Genomic DNA, 15,213 nt, shown 5'->3' with positions numbered 1-15,213 from the left:
CTTGAAATAAGTGAAACATTATTAGGGAGTGTTTATCTGGTTAACTAGAAATATTTGTTTTAAAAGACTTTGGACTGTGGTGGGATAGACATCGTCCCTCATTATAAAGTCAAAAAGATAGGCAGACTACACACATGGTTAAGCACACCTGCCAATATATTACTTTTGTTATAGAGAATATTATAGATAATTTTTGTAAAGAAAATGTAAGATCATCTAGATCTATTATTCTTTGTCCCCAAAAGGCTTTGTACCCATTTCACAGCTCAGTCATAGATTCAGATTATTTGGCTAGCAAGACAGCTTTTCATTACTCTGATTAACCTTTAGAATCACTCAGAGAACCATGTAAATATTGAATCTGATTTACCACTTCCAGAAAATTTATTTCAATGGTTTTGGTTTGGGGAAACTTAACATTAAATTTATTAAAAGCTCTCTGGGTGATTCTAATGTGTATACAGAATTAATTCCTGGGCTAGAGCTTCTCTGGAGAGACCCTCTCTGAAAAAGATTGATCAGCTTCATAAAGATATTTGCTTTTTTTCCTTAATTTTTTCCTGAGATAGATTTCCCAACCATCTTTAGTGTCCTCTTTTAATGTTTTGTTACCTTAACAAGGAAATTGTTAATGTTTATGAAATAAACCCTGTATTGTTCTTAGCAGCTCACTACTATATAAATATTCTTATGCTTACATCATGACCATGAAGAAAGGAATTAATGGCACTAATATTTGGCCAAAGAATGGGTTCACCTGAAAGCAGATTGTCCTAGATCATTAACAGTGCAAGTGAAAGCCAAGAATGTGTCTCTTAATTTCCCTTTTATATTTCATCCTAATGAGTTGCTTCTAATAGAAAACAAAATCAATAGGATCTACTGACTTATTTAAGCAATCGACCACAATTTAAAAAGAAGAAAATTAAGAAATCATGTGATTACTTACTTTTCCTGAGAACAGATTCTGAGATAAGAGGAAAGCTCTTGATTAATTTGTTGTCTTCTCTATCCCTAAGTTTACCCACCCCTCCTGCCATGTAATATATAAGGAATCTGCAATGGAAAGACAAAGATAAAAATGACTAATTTTACGTATGAGCCCAATTGCTCTTATTAACAAATAACTTTGATTTGTTCAATTTTTTCACATGTGCACATAAGTGATGGATACAAAATCACATTAAAATCTCATAGAAAGAATCCACATCTTATTCCTGGCACATTTCGAGAGTTCCCAGATGACAAAAAAGGTTCCATTTTCTGACCAATAATTTCTTAATGACTGCTGTTGTTCTCCACCTGCAATCACTGGTATATAGGCTTATTTAACAATGAGGACACTACAAATTTTTCAGCTTCATTTAAAATCTGCTTGAATAGAAAGTTGGGAAATAGATGAGATGGTGAATAATTAGTGCCCTGAATTCATGGGTTTCAAAATAGAAAGTATTCCTTTAAAGACTTGAAATATACATCCTCATAGTATACACGGAGGTCACAGGTAATGTCTTTCAATTCAATCAACTTCCTTCTACTATCTCTATCAAGACATTACAACAGAAAGCACTGTGCTTTCCCTTTGGAATATCCACTCAGCATCCTCTCAGCCCAGTAATGTCTCTCTAAACCCCAGGACAAAAGATTCCCTATCCATGAAATATTTCTTAAATGCCTAATTGAATACGATGATCACTGCTTCATTGAAGTTTCCATCTTATTTTGTTTCAACCTTTGCATCTTATCTAATACTTTAATTGCTCACATATATTTTATCTCCTTTATTAGATGGCTCCATAGGGACAGAGGCACTCATCTCAGAGTCCCTAATAATAGCTAGTACCTTAAAGTTGGTGCTTAATAATTACTGCTGAAAGAATGAATATACAAATTCTTCCCATTTCTAATTCCAGATAGCTCATTTTCTTTCTTTCTCAAATTGGAGAATCTGAGAACAAAAAAGAAATGGTTTGCTGAAACTTGTGAGCGTGGTAAATTATATATTTCAGTCTTCTTAAAGTTGACTCCTTTTGGGAATAAGTTCTCCCCAAAGGCTTACCCAATGATTTCCTAACAGATCTAACAATTCCAAATCAAATACATCAACATCCCCAAAGGGCTCTTATCTTTTTACAGAAAGTACACTTACTAATAAAATATACTCAGCACTTAACCCACATATTTTTATGCTATTTCTTTTGTCTTTTGTGTGTTTATTTGCATCCATGAAACTTGCTACTGACTTGTCCTGGATGATAGCACATTTAAAGAGGTACTTAAATTCTTTTTGATAAGACCTTCAGATTTTCCAAATCAATGCATACATTTCCAAAAATGAAGTGGAAATGAAGAAGAGTTTAAAAGCTAAGCGGATTCAATGAGTGAATTCATAAAGTTCTTTATAAGTTCAAAACTTGGTAATAATATCCTGGAAATAATATTCCTATGGTGGGAAATAGAAGAGCAAATGATACTTCATGTTATCTATTAAAGGAGAGAACATCACCTATACACAAAATTTCAGGTGTTTCCCTTTAACTAATCTTAGAAACCATTTATTCTTATGCCCCCTGTCTAAAAATTTAGGAAACTGATGCCCAGAAAGGGAATATTAGAACCAGTGGATATATCCCTTAGATATTCTAACTCTGCAGTTCAAAATCACAGGAGCTAAGATATATTCTTACGTCCAATAGGGGTATTTTTATGGCCACAGAGGGACTGACCTAAAACTTTCCTTGAAAGCATCAGTAAGATTATTACAACTTGAAAAATGCAAATCATGAATGGCAGTGGGGAAGACATAACCCAGTGCAGGAGTGTGCTTATGGTTGTTGTATCCTAGATCACAGCTCCTTCTCAAGACATTTTTCTCCAGTGTCAATCTTAAAATCCTCTCACGGTTCCTAAACTCATGAAAAAACTAAATTATAGGCAGCAAAATGGAACTCTTATAAGGTTGCTACATACCTGATTAAGTTTTGAGGTTTATGCAACCAGGTTTTATGACTAGTTTTAAGGATGAATATATTTATTATGTCCTTTCTCTTTTTCTTCCTCCCTCTCTGTAAGTGCCTGGTACATTATAGAAGCTGAATAAATTTGGTTGTTGCTGAAATGAAAGGTTCAATAGATTTTGTTTAAAGATTAGAAGAGAGAGTGTGTGTCTGACCATTAATAATGATTAAATTTTCTTATAGAACTTTTATTTTTGCTTTTCCTCACTAAAAGCATCTTTCTCTAAAGCCTTGTTAGTACAGATATTCTCTCTCTCTCATCCACAGTACAGGTATATATGTCCTGCCCATTCTCAGTACTCTGTAGTATAACTAAGGCCTCAGAAATAACAATGAGAAGATTCAAATATTTGAGAATGGGACTCAGAACTATACTGATGTTACTCTCAGAGGACTGGAAAGAACTTCTTAAATAGCCAAAAAAAGAAGAGGATAAGTCAATAGGTAATAAACTTGCACTATCAGTGTCACAATGAGAAGCAGGGAATAAGAACCCTCATGGTCCCAGGGGAATGGCCAGGAATATCTGATCAAATCTGTAATAAAACCAAAATGTTAGCAGTAAAGATGATGAGTGTAATGCTGTTGAAGGAGAAACTCATTTATTTTCAGAAGATTCAAAGGAAAATTAAAACTGGCTGGGCAGAACAAGACTGAATTGAATATAATAGTTGCCCATCATTTGTCACTGAATTCTCCCTTCTAACCAGAAAGGATCAAAATGAGCCACTTTACCAATCCAGTGGGATTTCCTACCTCTGTAGCTCTGGAATAGTGAACCACAGAAGACGCCAGAATATACTTTAAAAGTCAATGAAGATGCTGGGATGTTCTTGCTCAGCTCAAGATCTTGTTTTCTCCCCCAGATTTCCATGTACCTCCCCCTTGTTGGGACTGGGGAGTGACATCAGAATCACAACTGGTGATATCACCATCTCTATAGCAACAGTGTGAAGCTGCTAGACATTGAATAGTGCAAAGGATGAGAGGAGTGGTAAATACATATTCTAAGGCTCCATGTTTCCTTTGACAGGATTAGGAGTGTTTTCTTCGGATTACTTCTCTCCTTTAAGCATTTAATTGGGGGTGTATGGGAAGGATAATTTTTGTCAATGGATTCCATTTAAAACAGGAGAATAAGTATTATTTATTAAATCCAGATGGCTGCAGAAGAGTAATAACAGAATTCTGAGTCAACTATTTTTCTTATGCAAAGCCAAGGAATCACCTCATTTTGTAAGATTCAGGCTGGACTCTTTTTACCTGACCATTTCCGGGTTATAATTTTCTTAGATGAGCAAAGGTAGTACTAATCCATCCTTTATAAAGTGACCTGAGGAGGTGTACTGGGATAAATCAGATCAAGAGATATGTGGATGGTGATCCCTTCTAGACTTGATGAAGACTTCACAGTATATTGTCTTTTGAAAATGTTACCATAGATAGTATTTAATGGTAAAGTATAACATATATAGTTTTCATGACAAAGAATTTTCAATCAAGGTTATTAAATGAGATGCAAACTGTAGATTAGTTTATTATAGGCTTCTTTCTACAAAGGTATTTATCTATTGATTATCTTTTATATTAGGTCTGTTTCTTTATCTTTTAAATAAAGTACCTGAGTTCTTTTAGGTTCTTTCCAGCTCTAGCTTCTATGACTTGGATATTTCAGTATATTTGAATAGAACTACAATGTCCCTGAACATAGTACTTTGCAGTTGATAAAGCTGCTTCATATCCATGTCATCTGATCCTCATCCTCACAATTTTTGAGGTTAACATAGCAGGTATTATTTTCTATGTCAGATAGGCATAGAAGCTTGTTCAGGTCACAACTAATAACTGATAGAACTAGGATTGGATCTATATATTGGATGTTAAAATTAGTGCTCTTTCAATAATATCATGATATCTTGGAACTAGAATTGAGAACATGAGGAAATATTCGAGTTAGAGGTGTTAAAAAGCATACTTGTTACACGGGGGTAGGGGTGGTGTATATAACTACTGATGGTAGTAGGGGGGGTCTCTCAATATATCAGAACCAGAAAAGTATGTTAACATTCATTTTGATCCCTGAATCAAGTATGTTTTAGCAAATTGTAAATGCAAAGTGAACATAGGATAAAGCTAACAAATAAAAGAAGCTGTAATATTGCTAAGCTTCTCATATGAAATTCAAGGATTTCTTTCCATTTCCTATTGGATGTGGCAGATGACACTTCAGTAAACGGTAGGGATGACATAGAGTGGAAATAACCACCTTAATAGCCTAGCAAAAGTCAACCCTACTCACTGTTGGCTTATTGTTTATCCCAGCAACAGTCTTTCTTCCTGAAAAATCCAAGCACTAAAAGGGTAGAAAGATCCTCCCAAACTAGGCTGTTTTCTGATAAGCCTGAAGTATGTTCCCAGGATCACTGGTTATCTTCTACTCAGGGATCTCCAGAGGTTACCACAATAAAGTATTTTAAAATACAAATGGTTCATCTTTCTGGATTTCCTTCAGCACCAAGTGGTTCTTTCTAGAACTATGCAGATGTTCTAAGGGATCCATACTTAAAAAAAAAAAAAATTACAAACCATCGTTTTAGAGAGAGCCATCCGCCGTTTCTCTGTAGAAAAATGGTTAGATGGCATTTTTGGACAGATTTTCTTAGGTTTGCTCACGAATTTCCCTCCAAGATAAAGATCCTGGATTCACAAGTTAGGTGGTAAGTGCTTGGATAAAGAAAACCAAAACCTAAACAAAACAGGATAGGTTGAATGATCACCACCTTGGATCCGGGCCGTAACAGTCTCCCAAGGGGTCACCTATGAGCAGAGACTTGAACTGGTTACAGTCATTGCAGTGAGCGTTCCAAAAGTAGGCACAGTAAGCAAAAAGGCCAGGAGGAGAAAACGGGCTTGGACGACTCGAGGTGTATTTATTCACTGGAGGCCCATCCTCATTTCTATTTTTCTTCCCCGCTTGTCCTTTCCAGGGCGCCCCACGATCCCGCTTTAACATCCTTTCTCTTTCCTGGGTCCAGGAACTTCGAGAGCACGGAGCCACGCCTCCTCCTCACCCCAGCCTCAAGAGGGTTGCCCCTTCATTTCGGGGAACAGTGAACTCAAGAGTTGAGCTCCTCTACCTCGGTTCTGCCATTTTGTATGCCCTTGGGTCAGTCCCTGGTTGACTCTGAACTTCAGGATCCTAGCAATGAGATTATCTTTACGGTCCATTCTGGATCTGAGATCCCTCACTATTTTTTTCCTTTTTTCCCCCTTGTCTTCACCCGTTCTCATTTTTGAGCTTCTCTCTTTTTCCCGCTCCCTTCTCAACCGCACTCTGTTGCAACCTGCAACCCGCCCGGTCCTTTTCCGGTTAGCGCCTGCGCAGACAGGAGAGGAAGAGAAAGCTTGAGCCAGATCAGCAGCCGTAGTCGGTCGGAGCGCCGGCCGTGGGGCATTGTGGGAGAAGATGGCGGCCGCCGTACACCCCCGGTTCGTCCGGGCTCTGCCAATGTCACGTAAGTGTCACTGGGAACTGCTGTCCGTGATCAGGTCCCGAAGCCGGGATTTAAGGTGAAGGGAGTGGGGCCGTGCCGAGGACTCCTTCGGCACCCTCGTTTGTCTAGGTTCTGAGCTGCCTGTGTTCAGTTTCTCCTTTCCTTTTTCTCCTCCGCTTACATATTAAATCGTGCACTTGGGAAGGCAAACAGAACTGAGCAGAGGGGAAGGGAAAAGGAAAAAATAGGGGACACTAAAGAATCGAGATAATCAGAGTTCGGATAGAGTTGTAAGGGTTTGGGGTTGTGAGAAACACTTGAATGGAGTCGGGGGAGGAATCTGAAAAGGAGAGGGTACTGGAGAGATTTCTTATGGATTGGCTTTATGACCTTGTGCAAACCCTTCATCAGTCTTAACTTCAGATTCTTCATGTCACAATGTAATCACACAACGTCAGGGAGTCTCTGAGAAAGATTAAATGAAGTAATATTTATAAAAGTGTCTTCCTAACCAAAAGTGCCTCTATAAACGTTAGGTCAAGGTTGTGTGGTTTGTGGGTAGAGAGGGATGTTGGTGGAGAAATAATAAGGAGATTGGTGGAAAGAAGTGTGAAGAATGAAGGATATCTTAGGCTTTGTCACCGTTGTTTATTTTCTCTTCTATTTTCATTGGATCTGTTTTCAGTTCTCAAATTGAAAACATACGTTTGCTCTTCCAGTCATTACAAGGCAAGAAAACAAAGACATTAGGAATTCATTTACACTCCATTATCACTCTTTCACTCTCCACTTCCCCATAAACATGCCAATCACCCAAAGTTATATTTTTTCCACCGTGTATTTTAGTTATTACAGAAATTCACTTTTTCTCAAAATTGCCTCGTGTCAGAATTACTATTGGAGTTTTATGAAGAATATAATTGGGGGCTCCTTGTAGAGCTGTCAAAAAAGAATTTTCGAGATTAGCTCCTTGCACCTCAAAATTTTAAAAGCATTGCAGGTAGTTTTAATGTTCACCTGAGGTAAGAATCAGGAGTGTTCAGGATTTTTTTTGTCTTGTTTCCATCTTGGTTAGAATTCCTGTATACTGCTGGAATGTGGCTTTGCACATCAGTTACAGTGGATGGTTTTTTAAACATGACTTCTTTGCAAAGGCATTAAATTATATTAGTGAGACGTAATGAAGACTGTGAATGAGAACTGATTTATATTGAGTACTTGCTGTCTGCTTAACAAAGTTCTAGATATTTTCTGGATTTAATTTTTTTTTTTTAGTATTTATTTTTTTAGTTGTAGTTAAACACAATACCTTTATTTTATTTATTTATTTTTATGTGGTGCTGAGGATTGAACCCAGGGCCTCAAATGTGCTAGTTGAGTGTTCTACTGCTGAGCCACAACCCCTGCCCCTGGATTTTTTTTTTTCTTTAACTGACTTTTCCTTAGTAGACATTGTAGCTTATGCTCTTAACTACGCTGCTTTATTGTCTCTGGTAAAGTGAGTGAGTAAACTCTGAAGAGGCAAGTTTAGTATGTGGTATAATCCAAACATTGTAGAACAGTACTATGTAAAACAGTTGTATATATTTATACATGGAAGACTAGTAAATAAAATATCAAATCAAAAAGGGAAAGATTAATATCATTTGAGGTAGCCAGGGGACATTTGCACACCAGTGGAGAATTGTAGCCCCTTTACCAAACAGTCATTTCTTCCTTCTACTGGGTCATTTTCCTCAGCATATAAATATAATACTTCATATTATAAAAAACAACAATCTTTCCTGGTCCTCATGTCTTCTAGTCTCATTACTCTTTCCCCCTTACATTTCTTCCCAGAATTATCTGTGTTTCTCTTACTACTATTTGTCTCACATTCTCTCTCTTGCTTGCTCTACTCTTCCTTGCATTCCCACTAATAGAACAGAATTGCTTGTTAAGGTCTGTGATCTTCCGGTATTTCTTCACTTTTCAGCAGCATTTGATAGAGCTAATTGTTTCTCATTAAAACACTTTATTTGGTTTCTGGATACCATTTCCTTTTATTTTTTCTCGTATCTCACTGGTCTGTTTTTCAGTCTCTTAATGGCTTTTGGGCTGGTCACTAACCTCTTTGAACCTTAGTTTCCTCATCTATAAAGTGGTGATAAAGATAACATTTAATAAGATAATATCTGTTAAGCACTTAGAATGATGCTGGACACCTGGTAAGATTTCTATAAGTTTAGCTGTTGTTATGTTATTATTATAGGTCTGATCTGTGTTTGATTTTAATTTCTGTGGTTTCAGCTATTGTTCTGAAAACCAGGCTATTTCTCTAATTTCATACTTTGATTTCTGATTTTGTTTTTATTTTTTCGCAACATGGCAGCAGTGAAGCCTTGCTATGTTGCCCAGGCTGGCCTTGCACTCCTGGGATCGAAGGATCCTGTTTGTGCCTCCTGAGTAACTAGAACTACAAGTATGCACCATCATGCCAGGCCTCAATTCCATACTTTTTGATAGGGAAAAACAGTTTTGTGCAGAGTGCCACTGGGAAGTTATTCCCAGAAAACAAACACAAATTTTCTAAAGAAATTACCATTTATCTCTTTCATTTTCTTCCAAGCATACAGTGCCAGTGCTAAACTCTAAAATTTGCAGGCAGGAATGGAAGCTCTTCAGCATTTTAAACATTTTTACTTATTTCTACTTATGTGAAAGTTGGATAACTTGCTCTAAAATTCTCCTTTAAGAAGTTATAAAGGACTGAGAAATTGGAACATATCCAAAGGGAATTTACATTTCTGCCAGAGGAGGGGAAGTTGATGGAAGTGGAGATGTTTAACCTGCAGAAGAGAGTATTTAGTGGGAATATAGTTGCTGCAGTTAGATGTAAAGAGGAATTAGATTTGTTCTTTGTTGTTCCAGAGAAAGATGAGGAATAAAAGTACTAAGAATCACTCTAATGATTAGAATGACTCAAATCAGAATGGGCTATTATAGGAAATAGTGAATTTCCCAACCCTGCAGATGCACCTGCTAAGGCCAGGTGGTCTCTTTGCACACATACTACACAGAGCTGTAAGTACTGATGCACTGATTTTGAGAGTTTCTTCTAGTACCAAGAAACCAAGTCCATAAATGAGAAATTGTGGGAGGTATGACAAATCACTTGCTGTTAACCTTTCTAAAAATCAGAAAATGTTTTTGCAAGTACTTTGCTCACTAAGTCATCATTTTGATGTTTTCCAGTGGTTTTATATTAAGTCTGAATTACATCTTTTTTCCCCCTAATGCTCTGTACTAACAATTCTCTGCCTTCAGTCCACATCATCAACTTTATTTTTCATTAGTCATCATTTTAGAATGTGTCCCAGATACGTCTTTTAATGTTAATTTGTGCTAGTCTTATTCTTTCCGACATTGTTGTATGTGATGTGTTTCTCTTGGAGTTCTATTTTTTCTGCTATTCCACTTTAAGAACTTTCTTAATACATTTTATTCAGGAGTTCTTCCTCATGGCAGTATGACTTAATGTGATTTATCTTCCTGGGTATATTATATCCTGTGAGGCAAGGAGTTTACTTCTTGATTTTTCTATATTTCCTCATGTCCTAGGGATTTTGTATTGCAATAATTTGCTGTTTATTATTACTATTGCTAATTTATTACTAAATTACTGAGGTGTTGATTACAAAATAATGTTTCCAGGGAAAGAAGCTTTGTGTATTCACAGATAGTTTTATATTATCCTATGGTGTTTTATATATCTTGTTTTTTTTTCCCCCAAAGGTTCTGCTATTTCTGCAGTAGCCACATCTGTGGTTTATGGTCTACCCTGTCGCCAGCTTCATCATGCTCTCATTCCTCATGGAAAAGGTGGGCGTTCTTCTGTCAGTGGGGTTGTGGCTACTGTGTTTGGAGCAACAGGCTTCCTGGGCCGATATGTTGTCAACCATCTTGGTAAGTAAAGTTCCTTGAGTTCAGACTGCTCCCTTGCCATTGGTTTGGATTGCCCAATGAGAGGCCATCAGCTATGTTTCTCTTCATTTAACATTATCCAAGTTCCTTCTATGTTGGATATATGTAATTTTTATCTACCGTACATTAAGAATATAGTCATACTTCCTACTTAAGACATTAAGATGGGAATAATGAGTTGAAAAGTTATAACATCGTTAGCATGATAAAATATGCTTTTTATCAGTTCACATATCATACTAGAATTTATATATTTACCAAATCATTATTGTATAACATGTGTATATTATATTGATGTTGATCCTTGTTTCAATTCATTTTTTAGGACGGATGGGGTCACAGGTGATCATACCCTATCGGTGCGATCCTTATGACGTTATGCATCTTCGGCCCATGGGTGATCTGGGTCAGATTATCTTTCTGGTAAGACCTATATGACTAATAATTGGAGTTGATGAATGTAAATTAAAAGAAAGGTCATTTTTAAGAGAAAGAGGAAGGATAATTTTATCCCAGAATGGACAAGGAGTATGCTTTATTTGTAAGTTCCTTCAGTTAGGTTCCTGTATCTCTTGTTTTGTATGCAAGTGTTATAGCAGTAGATGGCAGAGGTTTTATGTGAGGGCTAGATAATAAATATTTCAGACTTTTTAGGCCGGCCATCAGTAGGTGGCTGTTTTTTATTAAAACTTTGTTTATAACATCAGGCTGCAGGCCAGATTTGGCCTGTGGGTTATAGTTTGCTAATTCCTACTCTAGGCCTGTTCTGTCCAATGTGATAACCACCAGCCACATGGTGGCTCTCAAGCATTTGAAATGTAAGATGTGCTGTAAGTATAAAATGCATATTTCAACAACTTAGTATGGAAAAAATAATATTCAATGTATCAGTGATTTTTGTAGTTATTACACATTGAAATAGTGAACCGATATATCAGGTTAAGTAAAGTGTATACTAAAATGAGTTTCTTTTATTTTACTCTTTTAAATGTGGCTATTAGAAAATTTAGAAAGTAGAAAATTCAGAAAGTAGTAAATTCAGAATTACATATATACTTCATTTATATTTCTATGGAATGGTACTTTTATAATCAGAGAACTATCTCCAATGGAATACTTTATAACTTAGTTCACTTAGCATGGATTTAACTTAGAACGCCTTCCCAAGCATTCCCTGTTGACATTCTTTTTTGGGGGTAGGGAGTACTAGGGATTGAACTCAGGGACACTTAACCACTGAGCCACATCTCCAGCCCTTTTTTGCATTTTAGAGACAGGGTCTCACTGAGTTGCTTAGTGCCTCTGCTGTTGCTAAGGCTGGCTTTGAACTCATGATCCTCCTGTCTCAGCCTCCCGAGCCGATGGGATTACAGTGTTCACCACCCCGCCAGGCCTTGTTGTTCTTTAATCTATAGGGTCTTCCTTTAGGCCAGAGTTGCCAATGGGGCAAGGCAAGGAGGATGGGAAGAACCTTGAAGGGAGTGATTAAAAATGCCTATGTTGTACAGTAATTATAGAGCTATACTGGCTTATCTGATAGAGACCAAGGATGCTCAGTATCCTACAGTGCTCAGAATAGTTCCTTTCCATAGAGAATTGTACTGCCCAGAATGCCTGTAGCTGTCTTATTGATTGCTGCCCTCTCTGGGCCTTGATGTTTGGCTTAAATATGCTTTTAGCCAACTTTCTACTTTTGTCATACTGTATGAAAACTGAGCTCTTCCATTTATACTCTTTGCCTTTAAAAACTACTGGTAAATATCTTAACATCTCTGACATGATATTTATACAGATGTTTTGAAATCCCCTTAAATTTTGACTTTTTTTTTAAACTTATTTGTAATGACATTTTCATTTGTTTCTTCTTAAATACTCAAGCTAAGTGTAATAGTTATGTTGGACATTTCTTGTTTCTCAAATATTTTTCTTTTCCAATAGTTTATTATCAAATATCTTCTTGACATTATAAGTGCAGAAGCTTAGCTTTTCGCCAATTTGTTTTTTTTCTTTTTTTTTCCCCCCCTTACACTAGGGATTCTACTACTGAGCTACATCCCTGGACCTTTTTATTTTTTATTTTGATATAAGGTCTCCTTAAATTGTGGAGGCTGGTCTCCAACTTGTGATTTGCCTATCTCATTGAAAATATAGGCATGTGCCACTGCACCCAACTTTCTCTAGTTTTTTGTAACTTAATTTTATTGGTCACTTTGTTAGTGCCTCTGAATTAAAGTATTTCACCACAGATAGGTGAGACCTTTGACTAGCTTACAAACATGGAATCACTAGAATTGAGCCATATGACATTTACTTTCTTCTTCCTATAGGTAGTAATTTACTCAGTACCTAGTATTGAGCTGTGCTTTAAGCATGTCTTAATGAGTAAGACTTAAGGCAACTGAGAATCCAGTGTGTTGAGTGTTTTTTTTAATGTGCTTATTTTTGAGACAGGCCATTTTGAGTAGGGGGTATGATTTCCCCACTTTAATCCATTTGAAAGTGTTATATAAATGGCTACTTGGTTTACCAGCCTCCTTTTGCCTCTTGGGCCTTATTCTTGAGAATTTGGTTTCCTTTTGATTTCTCCTATTCTGTTAGTTCACATAGTTATGCCTCAAGCTCTTCTACTCTTGAGTCATCTAGCATACTTTTCTAATCCTTGGCATCTTTTCTGATAACACCTTTTTTATCTTTATGTACAGAGCTTGTTTTTTGTTAAGTATATCATTCATTGTGCAGAAGATTTGATGTATATGTAGTCTTCAGAGCACCCTCACGAGGTAGACTGTATTTCTTCTCTCCCTGCCTCTCTCTTTCTTTTGCTGGGGATTGAGCCCAGAGGTACTCTATTACTGAGCTATACCCCCAGCCCATTTTATTTTTTATTTTGAAATGGATCTTACTATGTTGCCTAGGCTGACCTTGAACTTGCATTCCCCCCTGCCTCAGCCTCCCTAATAACTGAAATTAAAGGTATAGGCCATTGCACCAAACTTTGGTATTTTCTAATTTTACCTGGGGTTTGGAGAAATAACTTATTCAAAGTTAGTAAATGGCAAACTGGGTCTGCATGCCTCTGTTTGACTCAACATTTTATACTGTTTGCACCACACTGCATTATCAGTTCCATCTGGTTTTTGCTGGGGCTTCATACTTTTGTTCTTGATTTTGATTTTCCTTTTTTTCTAGTACATTTAAGTCCATTCTCTTTCTCTCCCACTGCTCCCCACCCCCTGTTTTTCCCTCTCTCTGTGTCATTGCACTGACATACACACACACACACACACACACACACACACACACACACACACACACACTCTTAGTATTTGGGCCTAGAATTATTACTTATCTTTCATTGAAGTGCTTACAGAGTTCAATTTTCATTTTAATATAGGAAATTTTTTTGTCTTTTGGGTTATTTAATTCTCAGACATTATTTTGGACAAATTCATCATCGACTTAAGTCCTAAATGACTAATAAACTGTTCAAAAGTGTAGTTTTATGCCAAAACCTGAGGTTTTAGTCAGTTAATTTCTTTAGTTTTCGTGTCTTTAAGGTAGAAATTATTAGATCTGAAATTATAAAAAGGGAAGAAATTACAAAGAAAAAAGAAATAGTCATGAATGTCCCCCACCCCATTTAGCTAGATTTTAAAAGCCCTTCTTTTATCTTCAGTCTATAAGTGGTGGATAAACAGGGGATGTGTCTTCATCTCCCAAATGATCCTTTGTTCTTCGGCTGTTTCAGGAAGGGAAATTTGATTACTGAATTCCTTTATAAACTTGGGTAGTTGGGTGGACAAAAATTAATATCTAAAATATGAACTGCCTCTTAGGTTCTGTTATTTGATTGCCTTAATTAAAAAGTTTTTTAACCTCTTTGTCCCAGAAGAGTCAAGAGAATCAGCACTGAGCCTGAGACCTCCGTCTTATTTCCGTTGTAATCATTGGAACCTGTTTAAATGCCACCATATTGAGACTAGAGTATATGATCCATTTTAAAACTTGTTTAGGAGGCTATGGAAGCATTAGGTGCCAGGGTGGGCCCCTTATGTTTTCATCTGATTGGCTCTTACTGCTATAGGAATGGAATGGGAGAGACAAAGATTCTATCCGAAGAGCGGTGGAGCACAGCAATGTGGTCATTAATCTTGTTGGACGAGACTGGGAAACCAGGTAATCTCAGTCTCTTATTTCTTTCTTGTGTAAGTCTAAGGATTCAGTAGACTTTTATTGGACACCTTCTATATGCCAGGCGTGGTAGTAACATTTTCACTTAGCCCATCAATAAGAATTGATTAAATGATCCACGTGTATATGTCTAATGACACTCATTAGATTCACTTGGGAGTATGTCTGGTGTAAGTCAGCAGTGTGATATGATGCCCTTAAAATCCAATGTGGGGTGTGTCAGTGTGATTGATGATATCAACTAGACAGTGACTGATGTTGGGTCTGTGCTTGTGTGAACAAAGTTCTAGACTGCTTCTCTGTATTTTTAATTGAAGATGGCATAAGTACTGCCATGAATAGTTCTGTTTGGCTTTTGTATAAGTTATCAAAAAGTAATGTTTTAATCTTATAGTAATATAATAATATAATTATAGTAATATAATTCACATCCTTTTCTTTAAGTGTTTACTAAAGTTGGACTTGGATTTCTTTGTATATGTCTGTTTCATCAAAAATTTTAAATTCTTTTATTATTTCCAGGGTCATACTCAACTTTAAGTCTCTCA

General features: G+C 36.7%; 2 protein-coding genes across 8 annotated transcripts in view; one reads left to right on the top strand and one right to left on the bottom strand.

Moving 5' to 3' along the window:
• The window catches only part of Akap3 (A-kinase anchoring protein 3), a 70,093-nt gene extending 63,689 nt beyond the window's left edge, over positions 1 to 6,404 (bottom strand). For 3 of the 7 annotated variants that reach the window (XM_078015385.1, XM_021732203.3, XM_078015383.1), the window contains exons 1-2: positions 5,317 to 6,302; positions 950 to 1,056 (exon numbers count right to left, since the gene is read on the bottom strand). The gene's annotated coding sequence lies outside the window, so the exon portion shown is untranslated. Of the gene's footprint in view, positions 1 to 949; positions 1,057 to 5,316 lie in introns of all 7 variants that reach the window. The other 4 variants (XM_021732204.3, XM_021732205.3, XM_078015382.1 and 1 more) reach the window with 4 other exon arrangements.
• Positions 6,394 to 15,213, top strand: part of Ndufa9 (NADH:ubiquinone oxidoreductase subunit A9) — a 31,096-nt gene continuing 22,276 nt past the window's right edge. Inside the window, exons 1-4 of the mRNA XM_078015386.1 lie at positions 6,394 to 6,532; positions 10,286 to 10,456; positions 10,800 to 10,897; positions 14,559 to 14,650. Of these exons, the coding sequence (XP_077871512.1) occupies positions 6,484 to 6,532; positions 10,286 to 10,456; positions 10,800 to 10,897; positions 14,559 to 14,650 (410 nt within the window). The 5' untranslated portion in view covers positions 6,394 to 6,483. The remainder of the gene's footprint in view (positions 6,533 to 10,285; positions 10,457 to 10,799; positions 10,898 to 14,558; positions 14,651 to 15,213) is intronic.

The sequence above is a fragment of the Ictidomys tridecemlineatus genome, chromosome 6 (assembly GCF_052094955.1).
Source record: "Ictidomys tridecemlineatus isolate mIctTri1 chromosome 6, mIctTri1.hap1, whole genome shotgun sequence".
Taxonomy (NCBI): domain Eukaryota; kingdom Metazoa; phylum Chordata; class Mammalia; order Rodentia; family Sciuridae; genus Ictidomys; species Ictidomys tridecemlineatus.
Note: the sequence above shows the minus strand (reverse complement) of the source record. Positions and strands in the feature narration are given on the sequence as shown.